This window comes from Panthera uncia (genome assembly GCF_023721935.1).
Source record: "Panthera uncia isolate 11264 chromosome A1 unlocalized genomic scaffold, Puncia_PCG_1.0 HiC_scaffold_16, whole genome shotgun sequence".
NCBI lineage: Eukaryota > Metazoa > Chordata > Mammalia > Carnivora > Felidae > Panthera > Panthera uncia.
In genome coordinates, this window is record NW_026057576.1 from 77,387,291 (window position 1) to 77,415,059 (window position 27,769).

The 27,769-nt window shown below is 52.4% G+C and overlaps 2 protein-coding genes across 5 annotated transcripts in view; one reads left to right on the forward strand and one right to left on the reverse strand.

Moving 5' to 3' along the window:
* The first annotated feature begins 5,764 nt into the window (after nucleotides 1–5,764).
* Nucleotides 5,765–25,699, forward strand: NAXD (NAD(P)HX dehydratase). Of its 4 annotated transcripts, XR_007461170.1 has the most exons (12): nucleotides 5,879–5,998; nucleotides 9,604–9,754; nucleotides 12,419–12,464; nucleotides 13,160–13,248; nucleotides 15,236–15,344; nucleotides 19,240–19,299; nucleotides 21,060–21,110; nucleotides 21,191–21,295; nucleotides 21,851–21,989; nucleotides 23,102–23,222; nucleotides 24,107–24,352; nucleotides 25,146–25,699. XR_007461170.1 is itself a non-coding variant. In XM_049647216.1 (11 exons), the coding sequence occupies exons 1-11, from the start codon at nucleotides 5,827–5,829 to the stop codon at nucleotides 24,255–24,257; spliced, it is 1,068 nt and encodes a 355-aa protein (XP_049503173.1). In that variant the 5' UTR covers nucleotides 5,765–5,826; the 3' UTR covers nucleotides 24,258–24,447. The 4 variants fall into 4 exon arrangements, 3 of the variants coding, with proteins under 3 accessions (XP_049503173.1, XP_049503172.1, XP_049503174.1); XM_049647216.1 differs by lacking the exons at nucleotides 5,879–5,998; nucleotides 25,146–25,699 and adding an exon at nucleotides 5,765–5,872 and having other exon boundaries at nucleotides 24,107–24,447; XM_049647215.1 differs by lacking the exon at nucleotides 25,146–25,699 and having other exon boundaries at nucleotides 24,107–24,447.
* Nucleotides 25,700–26,250: 551 nt separating this feature from the next.
* CARS2 (cysteinyl-tRNA synthetase 2, mitochondrial) overlaps nucleotides 26,251–27,769 on the reverse strand; it is a 44,559-nt gene continuing 43,040 nt past the window's right edge. The window contains exons 14-15 of the mRNA XM_049647227.1: nucleotides 26,715–26,921; nucleotides 26,251–26,391 (exon numbers count right to left, since the gene is read on the reverse strand). Coding sequence (XP_049503184.1) covers nucleotides 26,332–26,391; nucleotides 26,715–26,921 — 267 coding nt within the window. The 3' untranslated portion in view covers nucleotides 26,251–26,331. The remainder of the gene's footprint in view (nucleotides 26,392–26,714; nucleotides 26,922–27,769) is intronic.

The window sequence follows — 27,769 nt, forward strand, 5'->3', positions numbered from 1 at the left end:
GGGAAAAATTAAATTATCAACAAGTGAAATGTGTCTGCCTTTTCTCCTGTTAATCTGTCTTTTGTCAGTCTGATTATAGACCCCCTACCCTAAGGGGGCAGAGGAAGATTGTTTCCTCCCTTACATAAGCCACCAAGAATAACGGAAATTGGGACCAGTCTAGCAGAGAGGCTGAACTCCCGAGGTCTGATGAGCCTGAATGTCCTAGGGACAGAGGGTATCCATGGCATGAAGTCACTTGGCTTCCAATCAGGTGACATCACCTGGCCACCCTTCCAGTGGCTTTCTCTTATTTTGGAGAAAAATTTCAGTTAGAGAAAGAAGAAGGTATTTTTCAGTTAAAAAGTAAGAGACATTGGTCTGAATATCCTTTGGGATTCTGTTCTATATAAATTCTTGATTAATTTCTTTTTTAAAAATTTTAATGTTTATTTATTTTTGAGAGACAGAGAGTGTAAGCAGGGGAGGGGAGGAGAATATCATTTGGGATTCTGTTCTATATATATCCTTGATTAATTTCTTTTTAAAAAATTTTTAATGTTTATTTTTGAGAGAGAGAGATAGAGAGAGAGAACAGGGGAGGGGCAGAGAGAGAGAGGGAGACACAGAATCCAAAGCAGGCTCCAGGCTCTGAGCTGACAGCACAGAGCTTGACATGGGGCTCGAACCCACAGACCGTGAGATCATGACCTGAGTCAAAGTCGGGCGGGGGCTGAACTGACTGAGCCACTCAGGCGCCCCACTTGTTTAATTTCAACTCCCGAGCACATTACTGTTCCTCTTAGAGGACTTCAAAACCGTATTTTAAAAGTAACATGAAATTGAAGATAAAATGTAAGCAAGTGTATTAGTAGATCAAATATGTTTCTAGAGTTGACAGAAACACTAAAGGTTATCTCATCTAATTTCATCTTTTGGTGATAAAAACTCTGTGACCTGAAAAGTTGAGGCAGCTCTCCTAAATGCTCAAGGTTACCGCTGAGGATTAGAACTCACATCCAGACTCAACCTAGTATTTTTTCCCTTATGTTATGATTATATAAGATGTTTTTATTTAAACTGTAGGCCTTCTAAAGTTTCTCACTGAGATTAGCACTAGCTAGATTTTCTCTTTCCTTTTTTATACAGCCAGACGTTTTACTTGCTCTCAGCCTCACCCCCCCCCCCCCCCCCCCCCCTCCCCCGCCGAACAGAGGTCAGTAAGATGAGTTTCATGACCTCAGATCCAGTGCAGTGTGGTTTCCTTCGGTAAATGCAGGGAGAAAGGAAGGAGAAACAGTCTCTTGGAGTTTTATGTAAGACAAAGTGATTAAGAACACCAACGCAGTGCCGTCTGCAAGGGTGACAGATATGAAAAGTGCTTTATTCATGAGATTTTGGTAATTTTGTTCTCCAGCCCCATCGAACTGACCTATGGGTTGAGACTATGGTGAAACTGTGTTCAGCATTCACCACTGGCCTCTCCTGGGGTCGCGAGGACAACGTCCTGCTGAGGCCACACCAGGTAAAGAATGTTCCAGGCAAATCAATAACAGCATCAACATTTCAATTGGTTATTTTATTTGTGCTTTAAGAAAGACGCTGAATCACAGCAATCCCTTGAAATGGACGACTTAACTGTTATGGAAAGAATAGGTCCCTTTGTGCTTCTGCATTTCAAATAAGCCCCCGGGGAAACCAAATCTACCTAAGCCTGACTGGCTTTTCCTTAAGTCTGAAAATAAAAATTTGCTGATCCTGGACATAAATTTTATTTTTCCTTCTGGCTATATCCCCTAATTATATGGCTCTTCATTGCAAAGCTAAAAATAATAGGTAAGATGTCACGAGAGATAGTTCTCAAAGCAAAGGACAGCCTCCCAATTATCAAAGGGCAGGCTAAGGAGCTGCTCCCACCGTGGTAATTAAATTAATAGGAATATGCTAATTGAATGCAAATCCCTTGTCAGTGTTATGCTAATTATGGTCCCCTCAAGCTTACTAAGAAAATTACCGATTATTTCAGCATTAATGAACTTTCAGATTTTGTGGGTGAATACTGAAAAACGTTCTTACAAGTCTTCTATGATATTATCCAAGGTGATATTTGGATAGTAAAAGATCTGGGTTCCAATTGTTCTCTCTTGGATCAATTTCTGAGCCTGGCTGATGAGGACAGCAGCCTGGAGGCCAAGAACCTGGGGAGGACTGTTGGAAGGTGAAGGTCACCTCTGGACGTTGCCAGAAGGATGGGCCAAAGGTGAAGCTGTTCTAGTTCAGGGGTGATGTTTGGAAACCAAGTGGGTGCCCGCATTTCAGATGGGTTACATTCCTCTCCCTGTGGTTTTGGCTTGGGAAGGCCCATCCTAGCACTGCAGTGAAGCAGGTCTGCGTCCAGTGAGCTTCAAGCTCTTGCTTCGGCCATGACACCTCCACTGGCGCTGGGCCAGTGTCAATGACCTCTTCACGGCTCCACAGCTGAGTGAGGCAGAGTCCTTTAGATCGATCTGCACAACTTTTTTAGGTCGCACAGATCTCCTCCCCCACCCCCCACAGGAGAAGGAACTCACATGCTGCGTTCTGTGGGAAGGATTTTATCACAAGGATTAGAGTTGGCTCTGAGGCTGGGGTCCCTAGGGGAATGGTGGAAATGTAAATATTTAGGGCACTTGGGTGGCTCCGTTAGTTAAGCATCAGACTTCCACTCAGGTCATGATCTCTCAGTTCGGGCTCTGTACTGACAGCTCAGAGTCTGGAATCTGCTTTGGATTCTGTCTCCCCCTCTCTTTGCCCCTCCCCCATTCATGCTGTCTCTCTCTCAAAAAACAAATTTTTAAAAAACGAAAAAAAAGAAATGTAAATATTTAAATATGTTTGCATTTAAAATATTAAAAAGAGGGGTGCCTGGGTGGCTCAGTCGGTTAAGTGTCCGACTTCAGCTCAGGTCATGATCTCGCGGTCCGTGAGTTCGAGCCCCGCGTCGGGCTCTGCGCTGACAGCTCAGAGTCTGGAGCCTGATTCCGATTCTGTGTCTCCCTCTCTCTCTGTCCCTCTCCCCCTCACGCTCTGTCTCTTTCTCTCAAAAATAAATGTTAAAATTTTTCTTTAAATATTAAAAAGAGTAACATAAATAAATAAGATGAAAATAAAATGAACTAATGAAATAAAAATTCATGAATTCATACTGGTAATAAATAACTGGGCAGTTAAAAATATATAAAATTAAAAATTCTGAATAAGATAAAATAAAAACTCATATATTTTACTGAGTAAAATGAAAATTCAGGAGTTCATACTGATAATAAAAATCTGGTGGCTACCTACCACCTTAACAAGTGATGGAAGTCAATGAAGTTAACGTCATCAAAAATGGCAAACTGTCATTGCTTATAAGAAGAGCCCAAATAATCTTAAAAGTATCTGCTAGAACTAATAAGTGAATTTAGCCTGGTCAAAGGATACAAGGTCAATATGTAAAAATCAATTGTATTTCCGTATATAAGCAATGAGCAATTAAAAATTCAAACTAAGAAAATACCATTTATAATAGCATCAAAAGCCTGATGTGGGAGTGCTGATAGAAGTGTTCTAAATCATGAATGTGGTGGTGACTACATGGTTGTATACGTTTGTGCAAACTCATAGAATTGTACACTTAAAATCAGTGAAGTTTTTGTTATGTAAATTATTCCTCGGGAAAGACAGCACCTAGTTGGATTTTGCTCCAACGCAGGAAATCATTGGAGGGTTCTGTACGGAGGAGTGACGTGATCTTTCATTTAAGAAAGATCATTCTGTCGAGGCGCCTAGGTGGTTCAGTTGGTTAAGCGTCTGACTCTTGATTTTGGCACGGGTCATGATCTCAGGGTTCATGGTGTTACAGGAGGGTGGGAGAGACACTGGTCCCCGTCTCCCGGAGTCGAAGAATGAATCTCATGGACAACAGAGAGTGAGCAAAGCGATAGAGTTTATTGAGCTGAAGTTACAAAGCTCTCAAGAGTAAGAGGGGTCCCTGACTGGGTTGCCACCAAGGATTTTTGTCTTTGATTTTTTATTGGGACCTTATCAGAACGTTCGTGAGACTCCAGTCATGGCACCTAGCCCAGGTGGGTCTGGGATACATTTACCCTTTTTTTTTTTTTCCAAAACCCTTCAGCCTCTCACTTGGACTGCAGCCTGCCTCCCTGAGGATCCCTTATCTATCCCTGCCTAATGCTAGACCTTCACCTACTCAGTGGGACCAAGCCCCGCCTAGGGCTCTGCACTGACACTGACACTGACACTGCAAAGCCCACTTAGGATTCTTTCTCTGCTTCTCTCTCTGCCCCTCCTGTCTCTCAAAACAAATTATCTTAAAAAAAAAAAATCATTCTGTTGCTGTAGGGAAATAGGGAGATGGATTTACAAGGTGTTATGGGGAAGTTGTGTCTCCCAAGATATGTTAAGTCTCAACCCCCAGCACCTGTCAGTGTAACCGTATTTGGAAGCAGAGTCTTTGCAGACGTTCAAATTATGATAAGGTAATCAGAGTGGGCCTTAGTTCAATATGACTGGTGTCCTTGCAAGAAGACTCGAGTACCATGACCTGAGGACACTCACAGGAGAGATTGTAGTGATACAGCTGCCAGGCAAGGGACGCCCAGGATGATAGGATGATGCCACCGAGAGAAGCTACAGAGGGCAAGGCTCGATCATAGACTTCTGGCCTTCAGAACCATAAAACAAGAAATTTCTCTTGTTCTGTGTCCCCCTCTCCCGGGGTGTGGCAATTTGTTATGGGAGCCCCAGGACACTAACAGAGTGCCACTGCCATCATCTCCTAGCCACGACAGCGCTTCAAGCAGAGTGTGCCAGCAGGCAAATTCTGAATCCGTTTCTAAGGCATGTGGTGTCTAAACGTGGTGTCTCTCCCGGTGGGATGGGGGCCCCCAAACGTGAGGCTATGATGGGGGTGGAAGCCAGGGGCGAGGGAAGTGAAAGAATTCACCTGAGGCAGAGCAAAGGGGATGCACGTTTGCATACAGGGCAAGGGAGCAGCGGCTGTCTGCAAGGAGACAGTGGGCGGGGGCTACTTTAAAGGGGGAAGACGAAGTATGGCAAGGCATGCAATTCTCCCTGTTTGCGTAACTGCGCCTGGTTGTAAGTAGCCCGTTGGTCAGTTAGGGGCTACGGCTGTCCTGAGGTGGGTCTCCTGATGGGCCTGTGCGTATTCAGCCAGGGGGTCGCCGTGGACCCTTTCTGCATTCCACCGCTCAAGCCTGTTTCCCTAAAAGCGGCCTCCACAAGGCAGGCCGTCAGGAGGAGGGATGCGTGCGGGGAACGAGGGGAGCGAGCCTGCCCTCCGGGTTTCTGACTCGAGCAGCTGCGATGGCAGAGCTCCGGCTTATGGAGGCGGGGAGCCTGGCGGGGGCCACCGAGCTGGACGGACTAGTCTGGGAGTCCAGGGGAAAGGTCGGGCACATGAGGGACTGGGCTGCGCAGAGATGCTCCTCCGGACCCCTCCACCTGCTTCCCAAAAGCAAAGTGTCTGTCAACGAGGCAGCGTGCTGCCCCACTTCCCATAATGCTCCCCGCCCAAAATAGGAACAACAAAAACAACCCAAACCCCCAATCACTACGGCGCACGCTGATGCCCTAACCTGCTTTCCGGCAAAACTCCAGGCGTCCGGAGCTGGGGCCCTGCTGGGTTGGGCATTGGGCTTGTCAATCATAGGAGACCAACTATGACTGGTGGAGGCTGGCCTGTGGGTGGGGCGAGGCCGGACTGAGCGCCTGCTTCCGGGACGGCGCGGGCCGCCGTGTTTCCGGCGGCGGCGCGGGGCGGGGCGCGAGCCCGGAAGTCCGCCGATGGTCGTGGGTCGCGTCTGGGTGGCTGCCCGGGTCGGCCGGCGAGGTAAGGTCGCTATCGGCCTTGCGGGGATGGCCACTCGGGCGGGGGCCGGGGCTGTGGTCGCCGGCGCAGCCGTGGTTGCGTTGCTGTCGGCCGCCCTCGCGCTCTACGGGCCGCCGCTGGACGCAGGTACCTGGCCGCAGGCGCTCGTCCGGACGGGAGGCGCCGCCGAAAGCCGGGGACGACGCGGGGGCGTCAGGGGGGCCGGGCCAGGGCCAGCAGGCCGGCCGAGGCGGTGCAGAGTTTCCTCCGCGTCTCGGACTGGAAGTGCCGGAAGCGCTGGGCGAGGGGACCGAGCGGGTCCTGGGGCGCCCCGCGCAGCCCGGCCCCGGTGGGCGCGCCTGGGGCCCAGGTCGCATGCGGGGTTCACCCGAATGACCCCCCGAGGACCCAGCCCCGGCCTCGGCTGTTAAGTAGGACGGACGGTGTAAAAGGATTTAGGCGCGTAAGGAACAAGCGTGTCCCAGTCGGAGCCCCGTACCCCCTCGAGGGGTTTTCCTCTCTGCCCTGTGGATGTTTATGTACATGTACATTATTTGTGTTTGTGTAAGATACAGGAATATATTTTAAGCCGTGAAAGAGCTTGTATATTGTATTTTCTCACTTCTCACAACACGGTGGAGACATTTGTTTATCCGCCTTTGTGTGGAAGAGGCTCTGAGAAAACGAAAATTAAGCAAGCCACGGTTCCCTAGCCAGTAAGTAACTGAAGTGGTAAAATTTACTTTTGCTGTAATAGTCATCAGATGGATTTTACCAAAGGCGTGTATATAGTTGGGCCTGGCACAGAATAACCTAAGGAATTTTGGGTTTTTGTTTTTCTGCACGATAGTTGACACACAGTATGAAGTCGTGTTGACACACAGCATGCCATTAGTTTCAGGTGCCAAACGCTTTGAGACGCATATGGAGCCTCTGGTCACAGTTTGTTCAGAGACTTTTTACTGGTAGCCCTTTCTCCTAAATTTGTACCCTGTGATGAGTTAGTATTTCTCTTGGAGTTTGAAGATTTATTACTAAGCCGACCTGCTGAACTTTTACCAAAACACAGGTGGAGTTCTCGAGCACTGACCCCTTGTGCTAGCTTTAGGACATCTCTGTTATTGTCCAGAATGCTGTCAGGTGCAGGGACTCCAAATTAGGACGGGTCTCGTTAGTGTAAAGGCACAGCGGGCACAAAGAGACATGTTATCAGGAGGGTCGTTGGTGGTAAGTAATTCCAGAAAACAGCCCAGGCTTACGAAATCCGTTCAGTTCTCCAGTCGGCCTCAGCCACTTAAAACAAACAAAAAACGGGCAGGTTTGACCTGTTCTTCCAGACTCAGAATTGTTGTGAAGACCAGGTGACTTAATTGGATTAATTTTTTTTTTTTTTAACATTTATTATTGAGAGAGAGAGACAGAGCATGAGCAGGGGAGGGGCAAAGAGAGAGGGAGACACACAATCCCAAGCAGGCTCCAGGCTCCAGGCTCCGAGCTGTCAGCACAGAGCCGGACTCGGGGCTCAAACTCACAAACCGCAAGATCATGACCTGAGCTGGTCAGACAGCTTAACTGACTGAGCGGCGGAGGTGCCCCTTAATTGGATACATTTGGAATCGCCTTTGGTCAAGGCCTTTTTCTCCTGCAGAACTTTGATGTTTCTATTTAAATATTTCTGTGGACAACCCCGAACGGGGTCTGCCCCCGGTAAGCCAGCTGAAACCGATTAACTGCCAAGTGTAAGGAAATGTAACTGACCTTGGTTTGGCCCTCAGGTGGATGGGGCGGGTGCTGGTGAGCAGCGTGGATTTACTGGTTCACGAGTGAAAATACCATACTTCCCGAGTGGTTTTATTCCCCAGACCCTAATGGTTATGGGGGCAGTTGAAACAGGTTTGATCATCTCTGTCTCGTCTTTTGGTTGGTGTGGTGACTATTTGGTTAAAGAAAAACAATTTGCCTTAAAACGGCAGCATTTTGGTACAGCGGTGTCTTCTGGCCTGGCTTACTTGTCACTAACCCAGGTGTCCTCACAGGCCTGTCTCCCTGGGCTCCAGTGTCCTGGTCTGTAAGTGGACAGACTGGCTTCTAATGAGAATAAACCAACATGCTTTGAATTCATCCAACGTCTATGGAGTGTCTTGCTCTGTGCCACTCTAAGGTGGTTGGGGGTGAGGGGACCCCTAGCCTGAATCTGTAGGTGGGGCTGAACCATGTTCTGTGTAGGCAAAGGGCTGTGGGGTGGCCTTAGGAGTATTTTGTGTGTGGCTAAGTCCTTAGCATAAAGTTACGGTCCCTGATAAACCACAACATTGTCAGGAACCCAGAACAACCCTTGAATGACCGGTAAGTTTGGATTGTGCTTTCACAATTCTAGACTTTAAAAAGCAACCATAGGGGCACCTGGGTGGCTCAGTCGGTTAATGGCCCGACTTCGGCTCTGGTCATGATCTCAGGGTTCATGGGTTCAAGCCCCGCGTTGGGCTCTGTGCTGACAGCTCGGAGCCTGGAGCCTGCTTCGGATTCTGTGTCTCCCTCTCTCTCTGCTCCTCCCCCACTTACACTCTGTCTCTCCTTCAAAAATAAATAAATTTTAAAAAAATGTAAAAAGCAACTGTATTTCTTGATGTGGAGAATTTGAAGGAGTGGCCGTTCTTTGATATTCTTGTGTTGTCCAGTCCGGTCCTTACGTAGATGTGCTAACGTTTGGAACAAACACAGAGCAACCATTTTCATGACCGTGTGGATTGCTCTCAAGCAGTGATTTGTCACATGTGACTGTAATGGCTCTAGCTCCCTTCATGCAGCTCACTGGGGGGTGCCCACGAGGAGACTGTGCAGCCCCCAGATTTGGGGTGTGGACAGGCAGTGCCTCTGGGAGGTGGCACTGTGGACACTCCCCGGGACTTTGGAAGCACAGGGGTCAGCGGGCTGGGGCTGTCCCTGAGCAAGCCCACTTGTGCCTTTTCTTGGCCAGAGGTTTACAGTGATTGTTTTGAGTCGTAGCTTGTGTTGGTTTGCAAGAAGGTAGAAAGTATGGGGCTGACAGTTAAAAATCACCTTATTATTTAGAATGCCATTTCTAGGTTGCTTTTTTTTTTTTTAAGTTTTTAAAGTTTATTTTGAGAGACAGTGCACACGGGAGGGGCAGAGAGAGAGAGAGAGAGAGAGAGAGAGAGAGAATCCTAAGCAGACTCTGCCCTATCAGTGCATTGGCTTGAACTCAAAAACCATGAGACGATGACCTGAGCCGAAATCAAGAGTGGGACACTTAACCTACTGAGCCACCCAGGCGCCCCCCATTTCTGGACTACTTAATGTATCCAACTGAGTGTCAGAAGCATGACTGGCAAATTGGGAGTAATGTGAATCTCAGACTTGAATGTGACCGTGAAAGGTAACAAGTGGGAAGTTGCTTTTCCAGTTTGAGAGAAAAGACTTAAAGGAGGATTGAAATGGAATGTGTATAGTTTATTAAGTAGGAATGCATTAAAAACATTTTCTGAAAGATTAGCTAGACTTCAAAATGATACATTTCAGAAACAAATTTGATAATGTACAGCTTGTGTTTTGTGTTGTAATTTCCAAACATTTGCTTATAGAAATAAAATAAGCCTTTGGATAAAAATCTAGCATTGATATTAAGTCAGCTTTGTGAGGTGTTTTGGTTAACAGGCTGTCTTGTTTCAGTCTCTTTTGTGTATGCCGATGGATACTTATTTTTCTAAATAATTTGTTTTCCTGTTTTTCAGTTTTAAGAAGAGCATTTTCATTGCATAAACCACATTCAATAACGGATATGGAAAATACTTTACAGCTGGTGAGGAATATCATCCCTCCTCTAACCACCAAGAAGCACAAAGGTCAGGACGGAAGAATAGGTATAGTCGGAGGCTGCCAGGAGTAAGTGACTTGGACCACGTTAGCGTGTCAACAACCTCTGTTACCTGGCTGTCTGCCTCCTTAGCGGCCTGCCATCTGTCCAGTTAGACCCCAGTAATCATCTCTAAATGTAGTTCCATGTTACAACACTCGGTATCTTTCAGTGATGAGCTTCTTGACCGAATAGGAGAAAACGGGCCCTGAGTGTGCGGTCCGCGGGGGTGTGTCAGTGTTACGATTTTGCCTGTGGTGGAGACTGAGGCTGTTTTTTCTTGCCTTACCCTTGTCTATATGGACCAGGCTCCATGCTACAAACAGGTATTACTTTGTAATCAGGATAAAAACAGCATGTGTTTGGTGTACTTTGTCAATTTGAAGATGTTCGTGGGAGTCATTAATGAAATTAGAGCCTACCCTTTTCTCATGGCCCGGTCTCTCTTCTGGTTTTATATATTTTGCCGCTGAGTTATTCGACGCGTAACATTTTGTAATTTGTCCTTGTTTTTTAATGTTTATTTATTTTTAAGAGTGAGAGACCGCATGCGAATGGGGGAGGAGCAGAGAGAGAGAGGGAGCCACCGAATCCAAAGCAGGTTCCAGGCTCCCAGCTATCAGCACAGAGTCTGTTGCGGGGCTTGAACTCACTGATGGTGAGCCAAAGTTGGACGCTTGACTGACTGAGCCCCCCAGACGCCCCTATTATACTTTCAAATGTAGCTAGTGGCTGCCTTTTCTACCTACTGTGAATTAGAAATGCCTCTGGGGAGAGTGAGCACGTGATCTAAGAATTCCTAGAGAGCTCTCACTGCTGACTGTCACTTTGTATATTGCCACTTACACTGCTGTCTGCTTCCTGCCTGGCCTGGTGGGCTGCAGTCAGGGTAGGAGTCCTTGGCCTCTTCTGGCATGGTCTTTGTGCAGAGTGTGCAGGGGGCCCGTGGAGGACTTGCACACCCCCGGTGTCTTGCTAGGCAGGCTGAGTTGCGCCTTGGCCGAGGTGGCAGCGATTTTCTCTGGTAATCCACGCACGTGATCATATTGTCCTCTAGCCTCCACTCTGCACCTTAAAAGTTCACCTTAATCTGTAAGTAAGTAATTTACTCTTGCTTGGCTGTTTGTAAGGTTTTCTTTTTCTTTTTTTTTTTTTCTTTTTTTTTTTTTTTTTAAGAATTCTGCAGTTTTCTCCAGATGTGTCTGGGTGTGTCTTCTTTTCAATAATGTTGAGATTTGCTGAGTGCTTTCTGTCTGTAGACATGATCCCTTTGGATGGGGGAAGTTTGCCTTTTACTGGCTGTCATGTCGCACCTGGTTCTCTTCCTGCTACCGCATGTTGGACTCTTGGATCACTAGCTCTTAGCTGCCTTTCTTCCTTTAGGCCCCCAGTTAAAAGACAGCCCTCCTCCGGCCTCTGGGATGGGGGCCCCTGCCAGGCCCTTGGGTCCCGGCCCCCTTGAGAGTGTTGAGCATGTCGGGGGTTTTATTCCTCAGATCCCCTCCATCTCTGGCTTTGTATTTTGGGACGTTTGCATGGGAAGAATTGGTCTTCAGGTTTTCTTTTTAGATAGTCTGGTAGTGTAGCGTGCTAGGGGGTAATTATCTAATTTAAAATCTGTCCATTAGCTTTAGGAACTAACCTTTAAAGTAGGATCCTCTTCATTCTGGTTAGAAAAGCATTATGTACTTGTTTATAAAAATTCAAGCACTTCAGAGATGTGTGAAGTGACAGCCTTATGGTACCCCACATGATAATACAGTAAGGACACATTGTTAGCCTTCCAGATACCAGTGTGTGTGCTGTCACCAGCAAGCATCCCCCGCCCCCCTGCCCTGTGACTATGGGCAGCTTCTGCTGGGCAAGTAGGCAAGCTGGTTTTCGTTGTTTTGTGTCCTCGTTGTGGGGTGGGCCAGAGAGGGTGTGTGTGTCCTGCCTTGTGCTCCCGGCCCGTTGGCGGCCCTGCTCTGGGAGAGTGTCTCGTGTAGAGAGTCCTCAGTCTTTTTCCTAGGTTCCCTTCGCTGCTCGGGATTGATGTAAAGGTTACACTAGTCCGATGACAAGTTCAAGAATTTTCCTCTCTAGGGGCACCTAGGTGGCTCAGTAGGTTAAGCGTCCAACTCTTGATTTTGGCTCAGGTCATGATCTCGTGGTTATGGGGTCGAGCCCCGCATCAGGCTCCTTGCTGAGTGTGGAGCCTGCTTTAGTTCCTCTCCTTCCTTCCACCCCTCTGCCCCCTCGCCCTTATGTGAATGGGTTCTCTCTCCCCTCTTCCCCCCCCAAAAAGAATTTTCCTTTCTGTGTTTGATGCAACCTTAAAAACAGTTATAGGCATTCTGGAATGGTAGGGCGGAAGCAGGAGGAAGCTGTGTGAGTCTCGGTGCCTGATTGTGTTGTGCTCCCCTGCCCCTGGGGGTCTCCTGGCAGACCCTTCAGTGAGCTCACGTGGCCGCCTCCGTCTTCTGTGTGGGCACCGTGCTGCAGAGAGTGGCGGTCCTGATGTGGCACAAAGGTCTTATGTGACACAGTGACTTGTCGTGACCCATGTTTGCTGAAGTTCACTGAACATTTTCTGAGCACCTGCGAGGTGTTGGGCCTTGGGCCATGTGATTCATGTCTTTGTAACCCTCTGATAAACCTGCTGTATTGACTCTTTCCCAGTAGTTTCTGACTGTAAGTATCTTCCTTTTTAGGTACACAGGAGCCCCCTACTTCGCAGCAATTTCCGCTCTCAAAGTGGTAGGTCTGTTTACAGCTTCTCTGTCTAGTGAAGAGCTTGTCTTTGTCTTTTAAAGTTTATTTTTGAAAGGAAGAGAAGGAGACAGGGTCGGGGGCGGGGGGCGGTGCAGAGAGAGGGGGAGAGAGAATCCCAAGCAGGCTCTGCACTGTCAGCACAGAGCCTGATTCAGGGCTTGATCCCTTGAACTGTGAGATTATGACCTGAGCCAAAACCAAGAGTAAGACACTTAACCGACTGAACCCCCAGATGCCCCGAAAAGCACCTTGAAATCTATCCTGACCTTGTGCTGTGACCAAAGAACTGGGAGTTTTTAACTGAAGTTTCATTAGGACTGTACTTCAGTGCAATCCTGGGATACCGCCTCTGTCCTGCCTTAAGCAGTTGGCGTCTTTACACCTCGCGATTTCCTAGGCCTTTGATCAAGTCCTAATAGCCCTGTCGGCACAGTATGAATGAAATGTGCCCCCCGCGCGGCCCTTAGGGTGACACAGCTGAGTTGGTCTGGGTTGACCTGCCTCTTGGGGGGGGAGGGGGTGCGGCAAAAGGCTTTCTCTGCAGACCTTTCCTTAGGGTCTGTCCTGCTCTGAGCCACCTCACCCTGGTGTGGGGCCGCGGCGAGGGGCTTGTACGGACACCCCTTCGGAGCCTGCCGGGTGGGCTGTGCTTTGAGTCCACCCTTGTGCTCGTTTCTTAGGGTGCAGATCTATCGCACGTGTTCTGCACGCGGGAGGCTGCTCCCGTGATCAAGTCGTACAGCCCGGAGCTGATCGTTCACCCTGTTCTGTGAGTGGGGCCGTGCGGGTGGTTCGCAGCTCGTCAGGGGCTGCAGGCGCCTCTGCCCGGTGGCTGCTGTGCTGGGAGGTGACGGGAGGTGCCCTCAGGAGAGGGGACAAAGCCGTAAGGTCAGAAGCCCAGCAGCCATGTGTGTGCGGCGTGGGACGAGATTCGGGCCACCAGGGCCCTGTGCGCCGTGGCTGTCAGAAAGGGCTGAGGCCTCCAGGGAGAGGTCGGGGCCTTGCCTGTGGCCACGCCCCCACAGCAGTAATGAGGAGCCCGTCGGACCGTAGTGGGGCCGTTTCCTCATTCAGCAAATGCTTCCCCTTCCAGTCCCTGCCCTGCTTCCAGAGGGACAGTATAGGACCAAGCAGACAAAACACCTGCTTCTGTGCAGCTTCCTTTCTGGGACAGCCCTGTGCCCTAGAGCTTTCTGCAGTGATGAAAACGTTCTCCTTGCTGCTGACCACGCGTAGCTACCCAGCACTTAAAATGTGGCCAGTGGGACTCAGAAGCTGAGCTTTTATTTTAATTAAACTTAAGTAGCCACATGGGGCTGATGTCTGTCCTACTGGGCAGCAAAGTCCTGGAGACAGACAAGTAGGACAAGTGTGTCAGAGGGCGGTAAAGACCACGCGGAGAGCCAGGGCAGGGGACGGAACACCACATGTCACATGGGGTGCATGCACGTGGCGTGTGTGTGCTTTTCCGTGGGGTGATCGTGAGCGGGGGCCCAGAGGGTGCGTTCAGGTAGGGCCCTGCAGACACGGGGAAGGGTTGATGCAACAGCTCAGGCTGCGGGGTGTTGGGGAGCAATAGGAGCTCCAGGTAGGGCAGGTGACCAGAGAGGTTCAGGGTCAAGCTTAGCAGGTTGTGGGGGTCATCACGAGGGTCTGGCTTTCATGTAAGTGCAGAGGGGCCGCTGGAGCCCCTGAGCAGGGCAACAGCCGCATCCAGTGGATATTGTAACAGGCTCGTCTGGCTGCTGTGTTGACAGCTCTTGGGGCCCAGGGTGGAAGCAGGGGTTGCATGGGGGTGTCATAGGTGACAGTGAGTGATGGGTACGAGTAGGAGAAGGGGGTAGGTTCGCGGCACATCTGAAAGTACAGCCCAGGGGCTGCTGACAGGTGGGATGCGGGGTAGAAGGAAAAGAGTTGTGAAGGCCGCCCTGGCTTCGGTCCAAGCTGGTTGTCCGTTAACAAGGTGGGGGCGTGGGGGAGCAGGTTCGGGTGAGCCTGACCGTCAGGGGCTGGCTTTTGGGTGTGTTTTCACTTGCCTGTCAGACATCCGAGCGCATTGCCGTCAGGCACCGGACGAGACAGAGGTGGTCAGGGAAAGGGTAAATCGGGTTGTTCACGTGTGGGAGAGGTTTAAAGCCAGGAGACAGGATGAGGCCACCCAGAAGTGCGTGTCAGCAGGTTCGGCCCAGCATGCAGACATCTGGGAGCGGGGGGGGGGGGGGTTCTGGACAACCGCACCCTCTTGGAAGTGCCTGCGTCCCTGCATTCACACAAAGACTAAGCACGGCTGCTTGGGGCTCACGGTGGGGTTGTTCTGGGCAAGGCTTTACATGGTGGGTTCCAAGAGTCTAAGAGCGAGATGGTGGGTGGGAAGGAGTGACACAAGTGCCTCCAGCTGTCAGGTCTTGTGCTAAGTGAAGGCACTCTTCCGTTGTACAGGGTCCCCCGGGCGCCTCCTGTGAGTGATGGAGACAGACGGGTTCCTTCCAGAGGGCAGAGATGGTTATGAAGGAGGCACGTGTCTTATCTGGCTTATCGTAGATGTTGAGAGCTAGGTTTCCACAGCTGGGTGTTCTGGGGAGAACCCGTGTGCGGAGGAGGCCAGGGAGGCTGATGGCTGGATGCCGGGCGCGGTGCCGGCACAGAGAAGGAACTCGGAATAAGAACGGGGGAATCCAGAAGAATGTGTGGTCTCCCTAAAGGGTAAGCCAGCACGTGCAGACTGTAAGTGCTCTGCCCTTCTTTTCCTTGCGCAGCGACAGCCCCAGTGCCGTGCGGGACGTGGAGACATGGTTGCCCCGACTGCACGCCCTGGTGGTAGGACCTGGCCTGGGCAGAGACAACGTTCTTCTTGAAAACGTTAAGGTAAGTAACGTAGAGAATTACCGAACTTCCCTCTTCTCATGGACCCGACTGAGCTCAGAAGTCAGAAGATGAGCACTTTGATGGAGCGTCTGTTCAGTGTTCTGGTGCCTCTTGATGGAGTCATGGAGATGGTTTGGGGGAGGAAGGAGGAACTAGGCAGAGAGAGAGTAGCAAACCTTTAGGTTTTAACAACCAACCGGGATGGGATGCGTCTCTTGCTCTTGGGGCGTCAGCTTTTCACCCTGCAGCGGGGGAGTCACTGGGATCGCTCACGTGCGGGTGTCCCACTCTGCTCTGGAACAAGAGGCGTGGGGACAGACGCCTGCCATGTGAGGACAGCCACTGACTTGTCCTCCAGAGAGCCGAAAGAGCTGACATTTGGGGCAGATAATCTGAGAGCCAGTCCTGCATAGTTGAACAGTAGTTCCAGGTGATACCCTGTAAATGAGGGGCATTGGGGCGCTCCTGCTTCGGAGCCACCTGCACCAGCACGGGGGCATGCTGCCTGCCCGGTGGCATCATCCAGCCCTGGAGCCTTGACCTCTTGCTGAAAAGTTGGTGCAATCATAGCTGAGGAGTGCCAGGCCCCTTGGGTCACGTGAGGCAAGAGGGAGACGGGAGGGGCATCCCCATGCGTACACAGTAGGTCTGCAGTGTGCTCTTGTCCTGAGATGGTGGCTGTCCACGCAGCGTGGGTGGGACAGGGCCTGGGACAGCCTCTCTGCCACATGGTTTGTCTTTGGGAAGAGAGGCAAGTGAGGGTTCCTGCCGGAATAGGGTCAGAGTGTTTGGTGCCCCTATGACCCTCAGGATGATGGGATTCTTGACCTTTTGTGACCTACCAGTTCACCGCTGGCCCCGTGACAGAGTGGAGCTCACAACAGTCTCTCTGGCCTCTTTCTTCTTCTTTCGTGCTCCTTGACGCTGATTATCGAATTATGGCAAGGTTTCTTGCTCACGTGCTGTGGAGACATAGATCTGCTATTGGTGTGGATGGATTCAACGTAACCTCAAAATTCTGGCTGCTGCTTTTAAGAGCTGTGGTCTGAGTGTGTGTGTCCCTCCAGTCTCACGTGTTGGAATCCTGACCCCCCCCCCCCCCCCCCCCCAGGTGAGGTGTCAGGCGGCGTGGTCTGTGGCTCTGCCTGTTCTGGGCCTTTCCTAGCAGTTCAGTCTTACACTACGTGGCATTTGTGACCAGCTGTGTTTACCCAGCATTTCGGGGTTCATCTGTGTCCACTGTGGCCCAGGGCTCCACTCCTTTCATTGCTGTTTGACGTTCCCTTGTGGATGGACCACATTTTGTTTACCTGTCCATCACTTGATGGACGATTGGGTGGCTTCTGCTTGGGCTGTTACGAGTAACGCCACCACGAATCTTTGTTACAGGTTTTGTGATCACTTTTGTTCACGTTTTGAGGAACTTGTGTTTGCTGCACAATTTTTGTTTTTGATTTTTGTTTTTTGCAGCATACTTTAAATTATTTTTTAATGTTTATTCATCTTTGAGGGACAGAGCGCAAGTGGGGGAGGGGCAGAGAGAGAGGGAGACACAGACTCCAAAGCAGGCTCCAGGTTCCCAGCTGTCAGCACAGAGCCCAACGCAGGGCTGGAACCAACAGACCATGAGATCATGACCTGAGCCAAAGTCAGATGGACACTTAACCGACTGAGCCATTCAGGTGCCCCTTGCAGCACACATTTTTAATTCTGATCACGTCCTGCCTTTTAAGAGCTTAATTGTTTTTTAGCTGTGATATTTAGGTTTGTGGTCCATTTTGAGTTGATTTTGACGTATGGTATAAGGAAGCAGTCCACCTGTGTTCTTTGGCAAGTGGATGTTCAGTTCTAGCTCCACTTGCCTCGAGTGAGCTGTCTGGGTGTCCTTGCTGGAAATCCGTGGGCGTAAGGGTTTATTTCTGGGCTCTGGTTTCTGTACATTGGTTTGTACGGCTGTCCATGTGCTGGTGCCACACAGTCCTGATGACGGTGGCTATGCGATAAGCTTTGTGGGATCTCCAGCTTTGTTCATTTCAAGAGTATTCTGGCTGTCCTAGGTCCCGTGCACTTTTCCAGGAGTTTTAAATTTTTTTTTTTTCAATGTTTTTTATTTATTTTTGGGACAGAGAGAGACAAAGCATGAACGGGGGAGGGGCAGAGAGAGAGGGAGACACAGAATCGGAAACAGGCTCCAGGCTCCGAGCCGTCAGCCCAGAGCCTGACCCGGGGCTCGAACTCACGGACCGCGAGATCGTGACCTGGCTGAAGTCGGACGCTTAACCGACTGCGCCACCCAGGCGCCCCCAGGAGTTTTAGGATCAGCGTGTCAGTTTGCCGAAGAGGCAGATGGGATTCCGACGGGGATTGTGTTGAATCTGTAGGTCAGCTTGGGTGGGGGGGGGGGGGGGGGCGGGTATTGCAGCTGTGAAGTCTTCCAGTTCATATGCTGGTTTTGAACCAGAGTTTTCCAGATCTAGAATGTAGGCTCTTGACTAGCCTCATTCTATTTATCTGTAGTTTGTGCTTGTTCAGTGCTAAGTCCTGGACACTTTCTCCTGACAGGGTATGTGTATATTCCTCATGATTCTTAATAGCTACATCACCACATGCCATATTTAACTAGTTCATTTGGGCTGCTTCTGGCTTTTTCCTGTTGCAGTGCTGATGTCTTGAACATTTGTGCATGAGTGTACGTCCATTTCTTTTGGGCGTCTTCTTCAGGATAACCGTCTGCAAGTTGTGCGTACGGCTGTTCCCTCTGCTGGAGTGCTGCCCTGGCCAGGACTCTGCTCTGGGGGCCATCGTCCCTTCTCCCCTCAGCCCTGTCCCCCAGGGAGTACTCCTGGTTTACTTGTTTTAAATTTTTAAAGAGAGCGAGCGAGCAAGCACGAGTCAGGGTGGGGGGCAGGAGGGAGAGGATCTTTAGCCTTGATGCAGAGCTCAAGCCCACAATCCTGGGATCACGACCTGAGCGGAAATCAGGAGTGGGACCCTCAACCCATTGACCCTTGGGCGCCCCCTGCTGGTTTGTTTGCAGCTGCGTCTTTCTGCTGGACACTCGGGGCTGCTGCGCAGCCTCCTCTGACCTGTGGGGGCGCTCGTTTACTCCTTTCCATCCACCCTGTATGACCCTGTAGGACCCTGTAGCGCTAACTGGATGTGCATGGAGAGAGGTGTGGTCGTGTCATCAGCTGGTCTCCCTGGGCTCCCCTCTGTCTCCTGTGTTCTGGGGCCCTGGCCGCCACTGTGGCCGCTGTCCTGGCAGTGGAGTCAGTGGGGACGAAGCCACGTGCACAGTGCACTTCGTACGAGTCCTCCGAGTGATGGAAGCAGTTGGTCCTTCAGTGGGCAACTGACACGTGGCTCTGTGCTTCAGGAGAGCCAAGTGACCTGTGACGTTACACGACTCAGATGCCCCGCTGTGTTGCCTGAGGTTTCTCGGTGTTTGAACGTGGACTTCACTGTTCTCTGGGAGAAGTGTGATAGGAAAGCACAGAGGTGGAGGCATCCTCGTTGTGGCCAGACGCTGCAGCCTGCACCCAGAGATCCGGGAAAGTGGAATTAGCCAAGCTGAATCTGTTCTAATGGGAGAGCCAGACTCCAAGCAAGCAGGAGTGTTTTCGTTGTAAGGGAGGAAGTACGGCTCCACGAGGCTCCTGTGCCCCGACCCTCGTTTGAGGGGGCTTTTGGCCGCTCTCCCGTCGCTCACACCCGTGTCAGCAAAGGACCACTGAGGCCGTGGGGCAGGGCAGCTCTGGTCTCATGGGCTCTTCGTTTCATTTTCAGAATAACTTTGTGTGAAACGTATGTGGATTTACCTTTTAATGTTTTAAGTTATTTCTGCTTACCATGTATTTTGTTTTACTGTTTCCTTTTTTTAATGGTTGCATTTCAGGTATGTGCAGGTCCTCGGAGCCTCCAAAATAATTTACTTGAAGGAAATAGGAGTTTAAAGGTAAATGTGTGTTAGACCTAAGCAGTTGTCAGGCTCAGGGCTAGACTGTGTACTTAAAATGATTACTGCAGCTACCATTTGTGGACTGTCAGCTCCCTTGCCAAGAGCTGGGTAAATCTTTAGAGGCGGTATCCTTAGTCCTCATACAAACTTCAGAGTATTACTCAAGGCCTTATCCTTATTTTAGTGATCAGAAAACCCGGTCTCACAGAAGTAAAGTGATTCAAGTTCACTCAACTCTAAGTGGCAGAGCTGGGGCTTCGGGGACGGTCTTTGGACTCTGAGCCGGTGTACATCACAAGATGCTTTCTGGAGGTCCAGAGCGTGTGACCTGGCGATGTCCTAGCTGCTCAGTACATATCTTGGACCGTTTCGCTTGAAGCCTAAGTCAAACAGTTGCCTCACAGAGATCGACACATCTTACAAATCCCAAGTCAGGGCCGTCATTAAGGCAGCTGTCACTTGTCCTGGATTTATCCCCTGGTTCCTTTGCTTTTCCTCTTGGGCCCAGAAGACACTGGAGTTTATGCCGTTGAGGCACTAGACATCTGTACCTGCCTGCTCAGGTGGCCACCACAGACAACCACAGGCGGGGGCTGGGACAGCAGACATTGGTCCCTCCGCTCCCCCTGTCCTGGAAGATGTCTGACAGCAGAGTGTCGGCAGGTTTGCTTTTTCCTGAGGCCTGTCTCCTTGGCCTTCCTGCTGTGTCATCACACAGTTGTCTCCATGTTGTCCGTGTCCTTCCTCTTCTCCTGTTCCAAGGACACCAGCCGTCCTAGAGCAGGGCTCTTGTTTCATTGTTCTCTTAATGTTTTCTACTTTCAAGTGCATTTGCAGCACATGATCTTGTAAAATACTGGTTCATAGCAATAAGCAAGTGTATGTATGTTGATTATGGATAGATAGCTTATGTGGATCCTGAGAAACTTAACAGAAACCCATGGGGGAGGGGAAGGAAAAAAAAAAAAAGGTTAGAGTGGGAGAGAGCCAAAGCATAAGAGACTCTTAAAAACTGAGAACAAACTGAGGGTTGATGGGGGGTGGGAGGGAGGGGAGGGTGGGTGATGGGTATTGAGGAGGGCACCTTTTGGGATGAGCACTGGGTGTTGTATGGAAACCAGTTTGACAATAAACTTCATATATTGGGAAAAAAAGATAATTTAGTAAAAAACTTCTGAAACTTGGAGTATAACCTTGTCAGAGGTGATTTATTGCTTATTATCATCACTGGTTTTATTTATCTTTTTATTTTTAAAGTTTATTTCGAGATAGAGCGGGCACATGCGAGTGCATATGTGAGCAGGGGAGGGTAAGAGAGAGGGTCCCAAGCAGGCTCCCTGCTGGTAGCGCAGAGCCCAGTGTAGGGCTCAGTCCCACCTGGGATCCTGACCAGAGCTGAGGATATTAATGGAAGGCCGTCCAGGTGCCCCGTGGTCACTTATTTTAAAACACAAAGTGTTAGGAAATTTGCATAAGAACTGATGATTTGGGAACCCCGGTGAGTGCTGATGGGAGAGTGGGAGACTGTGCCTTGGGGTCCACCCTGTGGGCTGGCCCTGACTTCCAGAGGGGCCCGCTGTTGGGTCAGGGGGGGTCTGTTCTGTTTGTTGCCCACATTTAATTTCTGCTTGTCAATGACCTGTTGTTGTAATTCATTGCGGAACTGCTTGCTTGGTGTTCTTTGAATTCCAACGAGGGGTGAGGGCTTGTCGAGGGGTGAGGGCTTGTCGCTCAGTGTGGTTTCCTTTTCCTTGTAGGGCATCTTAGAAGCATCCAAAGCCAGGGATGTCCCCATCATCATCGATGCGGTGAGTGTGGCCTCTCCTCTGCTCCCCTTCTCACAGCCAGGCCCCGAGGCTGTGCGCTAAATACCTGTTCTTGTCTGCAGGATGGGCTGTGGCTCATTGCTCAGCACCCGGCCCTCATCCACGGCTACCGGAAGGCCGTTCTCACTCCCAACCACGGGGAATTCACCAGACTCTCTGACGCCGTGGTGAGTTTGCTGACCTCCCAGGAGACGGGGCGTGAGCCTGAGTCCCTCCTGAGATGGGGTGTGAGGTCCCCCCTCTCCACTCTCGAAGACGGGGTGGGACGATGCTGTGATTCTGCCCCACCTGTCCCTGCACACGGCCAGCGGGTAGATGCGTGTTCCCCACATGCTAACAGTGCTGTTGGTTCCTGGCGGGGAGTGTGATGATGGGGCATCTTCTCGCTAGCGTGTCTCTTGGTAGATGAGAGGTGGGTGGGTGCTCTGTGGATCAGCCCATCCCTGCCCGCGTTGCCTGGCCTGTGGAATGTGGGTAATGACGGCATCACCTCGTAGGGCCTGTGAGGACGAAATGACACAACGGATGTAAACCCACGAGTTCTTCCATATTGAGCACCCCGTGAATGTTAGCGCGTCATCATTCAGGCCTGTGTCACTTCTGTGAGCCTTGAAAGTTCCACCACGGGCAGTGTTCCGTGTCAACAGGAGGGCGGTATTTGTGCTGCTCGTGCCGCCATTGGCGTCCGCCGACAGCTTTGTCTGTGATGTCCCACCTCGCAGCTTAGGGATCTTGTGAACGGCAGTGATCATCGTGAAGGCAGTGATCATCGTGAAGCCGTACGGAGACTCAGCCAGGCCTTGGGGAACGTGACCGTGGTCCGGAAAGGGGAGCGGGATGTGATGTCTGACGGCGAACACGGTGGGTAGCTGTAGGCCTCACGCCTGTCAGCCCGGGTGGCCGTGCTGGGCCCTGGGCTCTGGAAGACCCATCCCCGTGGCACATGCGGTCCCTTGTGCCACACGTGTTCCACACAGAGGGACTTCCTGATGAGCTTAGTTTTATTCCTGTTTGGCAAAGGGGACTGAGCACACAGGGCGTTCACCCTCCCCATCGCCAGGGGCGGTGGCGACGCGGTCCCGTCAGCAGGGGGTGCGCCAGGGTCCCTGGCCTGCTGCCTCCCACTCCTGCGGGGTCATAGACGAGTTTGACTATTCTACCGCATTCTGTTCTATTGTGAAAACAGTGGGAGAGAGAGGAGGTGCTCAGAGCCGACCCCGGGGAAGGGGTTGCCAGGTGCTGGAGGGGCTGCGTCCCCCTCGTCCTTGCGCCGGGGCCTGTGGGCTGTTGAGTGGGCCGAGCAGGGGGAGGTTCTGGCGGCTGCATTGCCTCCCTAGTGCCCTGAAAGCCAGTCCTCCGCTCACTTACCATGATGGGGGGCAGGGAGCACACTGGCTGTAACAGCGTGACCCAGGACTGTCACCTGCTGTAAGGGGGAAGAAACCCTTGAGCACCAAGAGTGCTCAACTCACGTGGCCGTGGTCAACAGACACAGCACGTGTCCTCTGGGGGACCCTGAGACCCTTGGGGCTTTTATTGCTGGAGAGAGCTCTGGAGTGTGACACATTCAGAGGCTGTAATAACCCGTTTTCAAGATCCGTATTTTCAGAACAGCTGCTCGTGACACAGAGTGAACGAAACGGTCACAGCTGGGTCTGTGCCGGGGGCACTCGCGTGGCACGCACCTCCCTGAAGGCGGTGCCGGTCCCTGGGTGGCCTGGGCTCTCGGAGCCCATGAGCCTGGCCACCCCATGTACCTGTGCTATTCTCCGATGTGTTCCGGCAGCGCCCTACCAGTTGTACGAGTCTGCTCGCCACCTGCGTGGCTCAGGTGGTTCCAGACCCGTCTGGCTTTGCTCTCCTTAAAACACACCACCTCATTAGGAGCAGACAGGAAGGGCCGGAGCTGATCCAGATCGCACCCCGGGCACAGGCCAGTTTGCTCTGACGGCCCTGTCCTTCCTGCCCCGCAGTGCTCGAGTGTGCCCACGAAGGCAGCAGCCGCAGGTGTGGCGGCCAGGGAGACCTGATGTCGGGTGCCCTGGGTGTCCTGGTGCACTGGGCACTGCACGCCAGCCCCGAGAAGACAAACGGGTATGTGACGTCTTCCTCCCTTGTCCTTCCGGTTCCCAGCTGCGTGAGCCACTTCGTTTGCTCGTACGTTTAGCCGCTTGGAACATTGCAGGGGAAAGCTCGGGATCACGTGGAGGCGACCCCAGGGCAGGGGGGGGTCCCAGGACGGTCACCCGCACAGCTCCTGCTCCATGCGAGGTTGGGGCCCTGCCCTGTTGCTTGGCGCCCATGGCTCCGAGGTGTCAGGAGTTTTTAAAGCCCCCCAGTTAATTCTAACATGGTGGCCATGCTTGGGACCCTGTTCCAGGGGGTACGAGGTGTACCCCCTCGCACGGCAGAAGCGTGGGACCAACACGCGGGGCCTAGGGGAGCCGGCTGTGCCCGTTGTCCCGAAAGAGTGGAGTTTCCTCTGAGTGGCAGGACTGGGAGATGCAGGCTTGGCTCACGTTCCGGGTCGGAACTGTGAGCTCGGGCAGGTTCCCCCACCCCATCCTGCACACGCATCATGTGACACTGGTGGCCACATGGGCCGGGGCGGGATGTCCCGGGTCTGGAGGCCCCCTCGACACCCGTGAAGCTTTATGGGACCTGCAGGGTGGCGGCACTGCTGGTGGGCAGGAACCGTGCGGGTGCCACACGGGGGTCTGGTGTCAGACGGGGGCGAGGACCCGCGTTCTCAGATCTTTGGTCGTCCTCGCACCCTGGCACCGAGGGCGCTCTAGGCCATGCTTTGTGGGGGGGAGCTGCGGTGTGTCCTCCAGGCAGGTGGGTATTGTGTCCGGGCATATCCGTGTCCCTGGTCATAAAGCCGCCTTCTGCCTCGGGCCCAGGAGGCTTGAACCTGTTTGGGGTGTCAGGGGGACGTGGGAGGGAAAGTGGAGCCTGTCTGACGGTCCTCCCTCCAGGTCCAGCCCTCTGCTCCTGGCCGCCCTGGGCGCATGCTCTCTCACACGCCAGTGCAGCCACCAGGCTTTCCAGAAGCACGGCCGCTCCACCACCACCACCGACATGATCGCGGAGGTCGGGCCCGCGTTCCGCAGACTCTTCGAAACCTGAGCCGAGGCAACGGGAAACAGGCCGCACCACGGATGGGGACGCTGCGTTTGTCGCGGGTCCCCGTCCTCGGGGTACGAGAGCAGCATGATCCACAGGTTGGTTTTGGCCTTAATACGTAGCTATAGGTGTTACAGGGACACTGAACGGGATTCCTGAACTTTCCTGGCTGTTCAGCAGTGATGGAGAGAAAGACATACACGGTCCCGGCCGCTGAGCTGGTGCTGTGGACTCGGCCTGCTTCCTGTTTCTGTGAGGAGCTCCCCGTGCTAGATGCCCCCCCACGGGGATCCCCTGGGTCCTGTCCAAATACCTGCACGATGATGAGCTGTGCTTTTTAAAATTGAGGCCCACCGGGTGGCGTGGCCTTCGTTTTCTCGTTCACGTTTGCTTTTTAAACACTGATTACATTGAAACCCGGCAGAAATAAGCATTGGTGGTTTGGGCTAATGGAAGCATTTCAGAACAATCAGTGATTGGTTTTTGGAGGAAACGACACAGCCCTGAGCGGTGGGTGGGGTTCCGACGTGGCCCATCGGGGCACGGGGACTGAACACGGTCAGACAGCAGGGCCCTGCTGGTTGGAGGTGGTGTGTCCTCAGGAGCAGATTCCGGTCAAGAAGTTGATGTCTGTGTGATGCCTGGGCAGCCGCTCGTGACCCATGTGGTTCCTTCAAACGCCATTTTCCCCTGATGTTTGGGGTGATACTGTGTGACCCCTGACCTCAAATGGATCCTTCCTTTAAAGCCACATTTCTTAAAAACCTGTCTCTCCCTCCCCACCCCCCTTGTTTCAGGTGTAACTTTAAAAACTTCCTGTTTTTCGTTTTGGGGAATTCTATCTAAATCCTGGTGACTATTTCAACGCATGGTTTTGTATTCCTTTTTTAGCAGACGCCTTTCCTAGGTGAGGACACAGCAGGGAGATGAAAATGTAAAAGCCTGTTGCCAACGTTGTTAAAATGCGCTCGGCCTTTCCTTCTGCTGAAAATAAACTGTAGTAGTCACAGCAACGGTTTTTATAGGTTTGCTCTAAGTACAAACCCTCTTGCTCAAAATTCCTGTAGCTAGGGGCAAGTGGCTGTTACGAAAATTAACTGCTTTCTTGTGCTTTTACAAACCCGTATGAACTTACTAGCTCCAGCTAGGGATGTGCTTTTCCTGAGAGCAGGCTAGCAACACAGAGCACATTTGGGGGGCCGAGGTCGGCCTCCGGCCATCAGGGGACAGTGTGACCCCCAGGTACTGAAGGGACTCTGGTATCCTTGTAAGAGGCATACCTGCCCAGGGTATATTTGCATGAGCTGGGTCACTGTAGGCAAGTCTAGTTATGAATGGGTAGAAGGGGACACTGGTGCCTTTTGGGGTCCTGGAGGCCAGGGATGAAGTGAAGGTGGCCGTGTGCTCACCCACAGGCCCAGGAAATGCCATCTCGGCAGTATGGGACAGCAGGGGGGGTGCAGCCACGGCCTGTGGGGGGGGAAGAGACGGACTGAAAGCAGGGAGACCACACGCTCAGCCATGCGGCCATGTCCCGCCCTGTGACTTGTTCTCACCCTGGCATCCAGACACTTCCAGAATCGGCCGCTGGAGCACGGCCCAATTATGTCTCCCACAAAGGATGGCACACAAGAACCATGGTTGAAAAGGTTACATGCGGCGTGAAGAGACCACGGTCAGAGTGCAGCAGTGACTGCGGGAGTGGTTATGTTGTTTCCTATGATTAACACGTTACCTGTGTAGCCAGAAGGGAATGTAGGGACGGGTCCTCACCCCTAGTTCAGCACTGCCCAGGGCTCAAGGTGCAGGCCACTCTGTCCTGACTCCTGTGAGACCTGCGTCCTGATGTCGGGGCTCCAGTGTTCGTGGGGTCCTGCCATGGTGTCACCCGGGGACACAGGGCCAGTGTCAAGGACCAATGTTGTCGAGGAGGTTTGAGAACCGCCCCTGTCCATCGGCACCATGAAGAATGCACATTTCGGGCATACAGCGTCACTGTGATTTACTTCCATGTTCACTGAACAGCTACAATAGGAAACTTTAATGTAAAGCTTTTACAGAACTGTGTCGGGAGCCCTCAGCTCCCTGGTCTGCGGTCCTGACCCAGCAGCTCCCACGTGGACGTGCTGCTCCTGTCCTGCAGAGGAAGAAGGTTCTGGCTGAGTGGACTCCCTCAGCTCACGGCGTGAGGGGGCGACGCAGGGCTCACTGCCACCCCAATGCTTCCACGGGCCTGGGCCACCTGGGCCTGCTCCTGCATCCATCCCCAGCCGCAGCGTCTCCTCCCCAGTACATATTCCCATGGGTCCCTCGTGTCAATGGGGCAGGGGGAGGGGTGGTCCTCTGCTCACGAGCGCCATCAGCCCAGCGGGTCTGGCTCGGACCATTCTGTGTCTGCGTGCCCCCACCTGGTTTACACAGGCCCTCGGGGTGACGGTGCCCCCGGCCGTGGTGGCTCACCTTAATGCTGATGCCGTGGGCGGTGAGGTCCTGGCGCAGAGCGTCACACGCCTCCAGCAGGGGCTGCCTGTCCAGCCGCTGCTGCCGCTGGGCCTCCCTGGTGGCCTTTCCGCTGGCCAGCGCGAACTGCCGGACCTTGAGCCGGAACCGGACCAGTTCCTCCACCACGCTGTGGAGAGCAGCCTGGCTGCCGTCACCTGGAACGAACTATACCCAGGGGAGCAGCGTGGTTAGTGAGGCCGGGAAGCGGCCGTGTCCGGGGTGGGGGGTGCAGCACGTCCTCCCTGGGCTGGGCCCTTGGCCCCTCTCCACACTCCTGGCCTGCACACCTGGGTCACCAGGCAGAGCTCCCCATTGCCACCCACGTCCTTGGGAGGGAGGGGTCCCCGGGAGGCCAGGCGGCCGTGCCAGGAGCTGCGAGTGCACAGATGTGATTACCAAGAGTCGCAAAGTCCACGCCATACCGACTAATGGAACCGAATCTGTTCCCTCTAACCAGATACTCAAAACTGCGTAGACCTCACACGTGGTTCGCACACTGGCCAACACTCCCCGTGCCCAGGGGAGAAATTTCAGTGGGTCGCATGCATCTGAAGCTGCCAGAAGTTGTCTCTCCCCGACATAGCTTCTTCCTTACGGGAGGGGATCCTAGCAGCTGTTCACATGTGTGAATTACACATTTCACAACTGTGGGGTCAAGCTTCTGGAACATATACTATCTTCAGTTACTGCTTCTGCAGTAAAAGACGATTTTCCGACTACAAAAACGTGAGCCCCAAGTGGGAGCCAGTATCAGCTGCCGAGGCGGGGAAGGTGAGGGAGCACTTTCTGATGAGGGCCGGGCCAGGCAGGCCTCTTCTTACTCAACAGCACAATCTGGGAAGAGAGATCCCAGCACGCGTGTGACGGTCACACCTGTCTGAAGCCCTGACCTTTCCCCTCCTTCCCTGGTCTTGCAGTCCTGAAGCCATCAGGCAGGACAGCATGGGGAGGGTGCCATGGAGGTGGGGCCCTGGAGGGGGTGTGTGCGGAAGGCTGCCTGAGGAGCCGGGGGG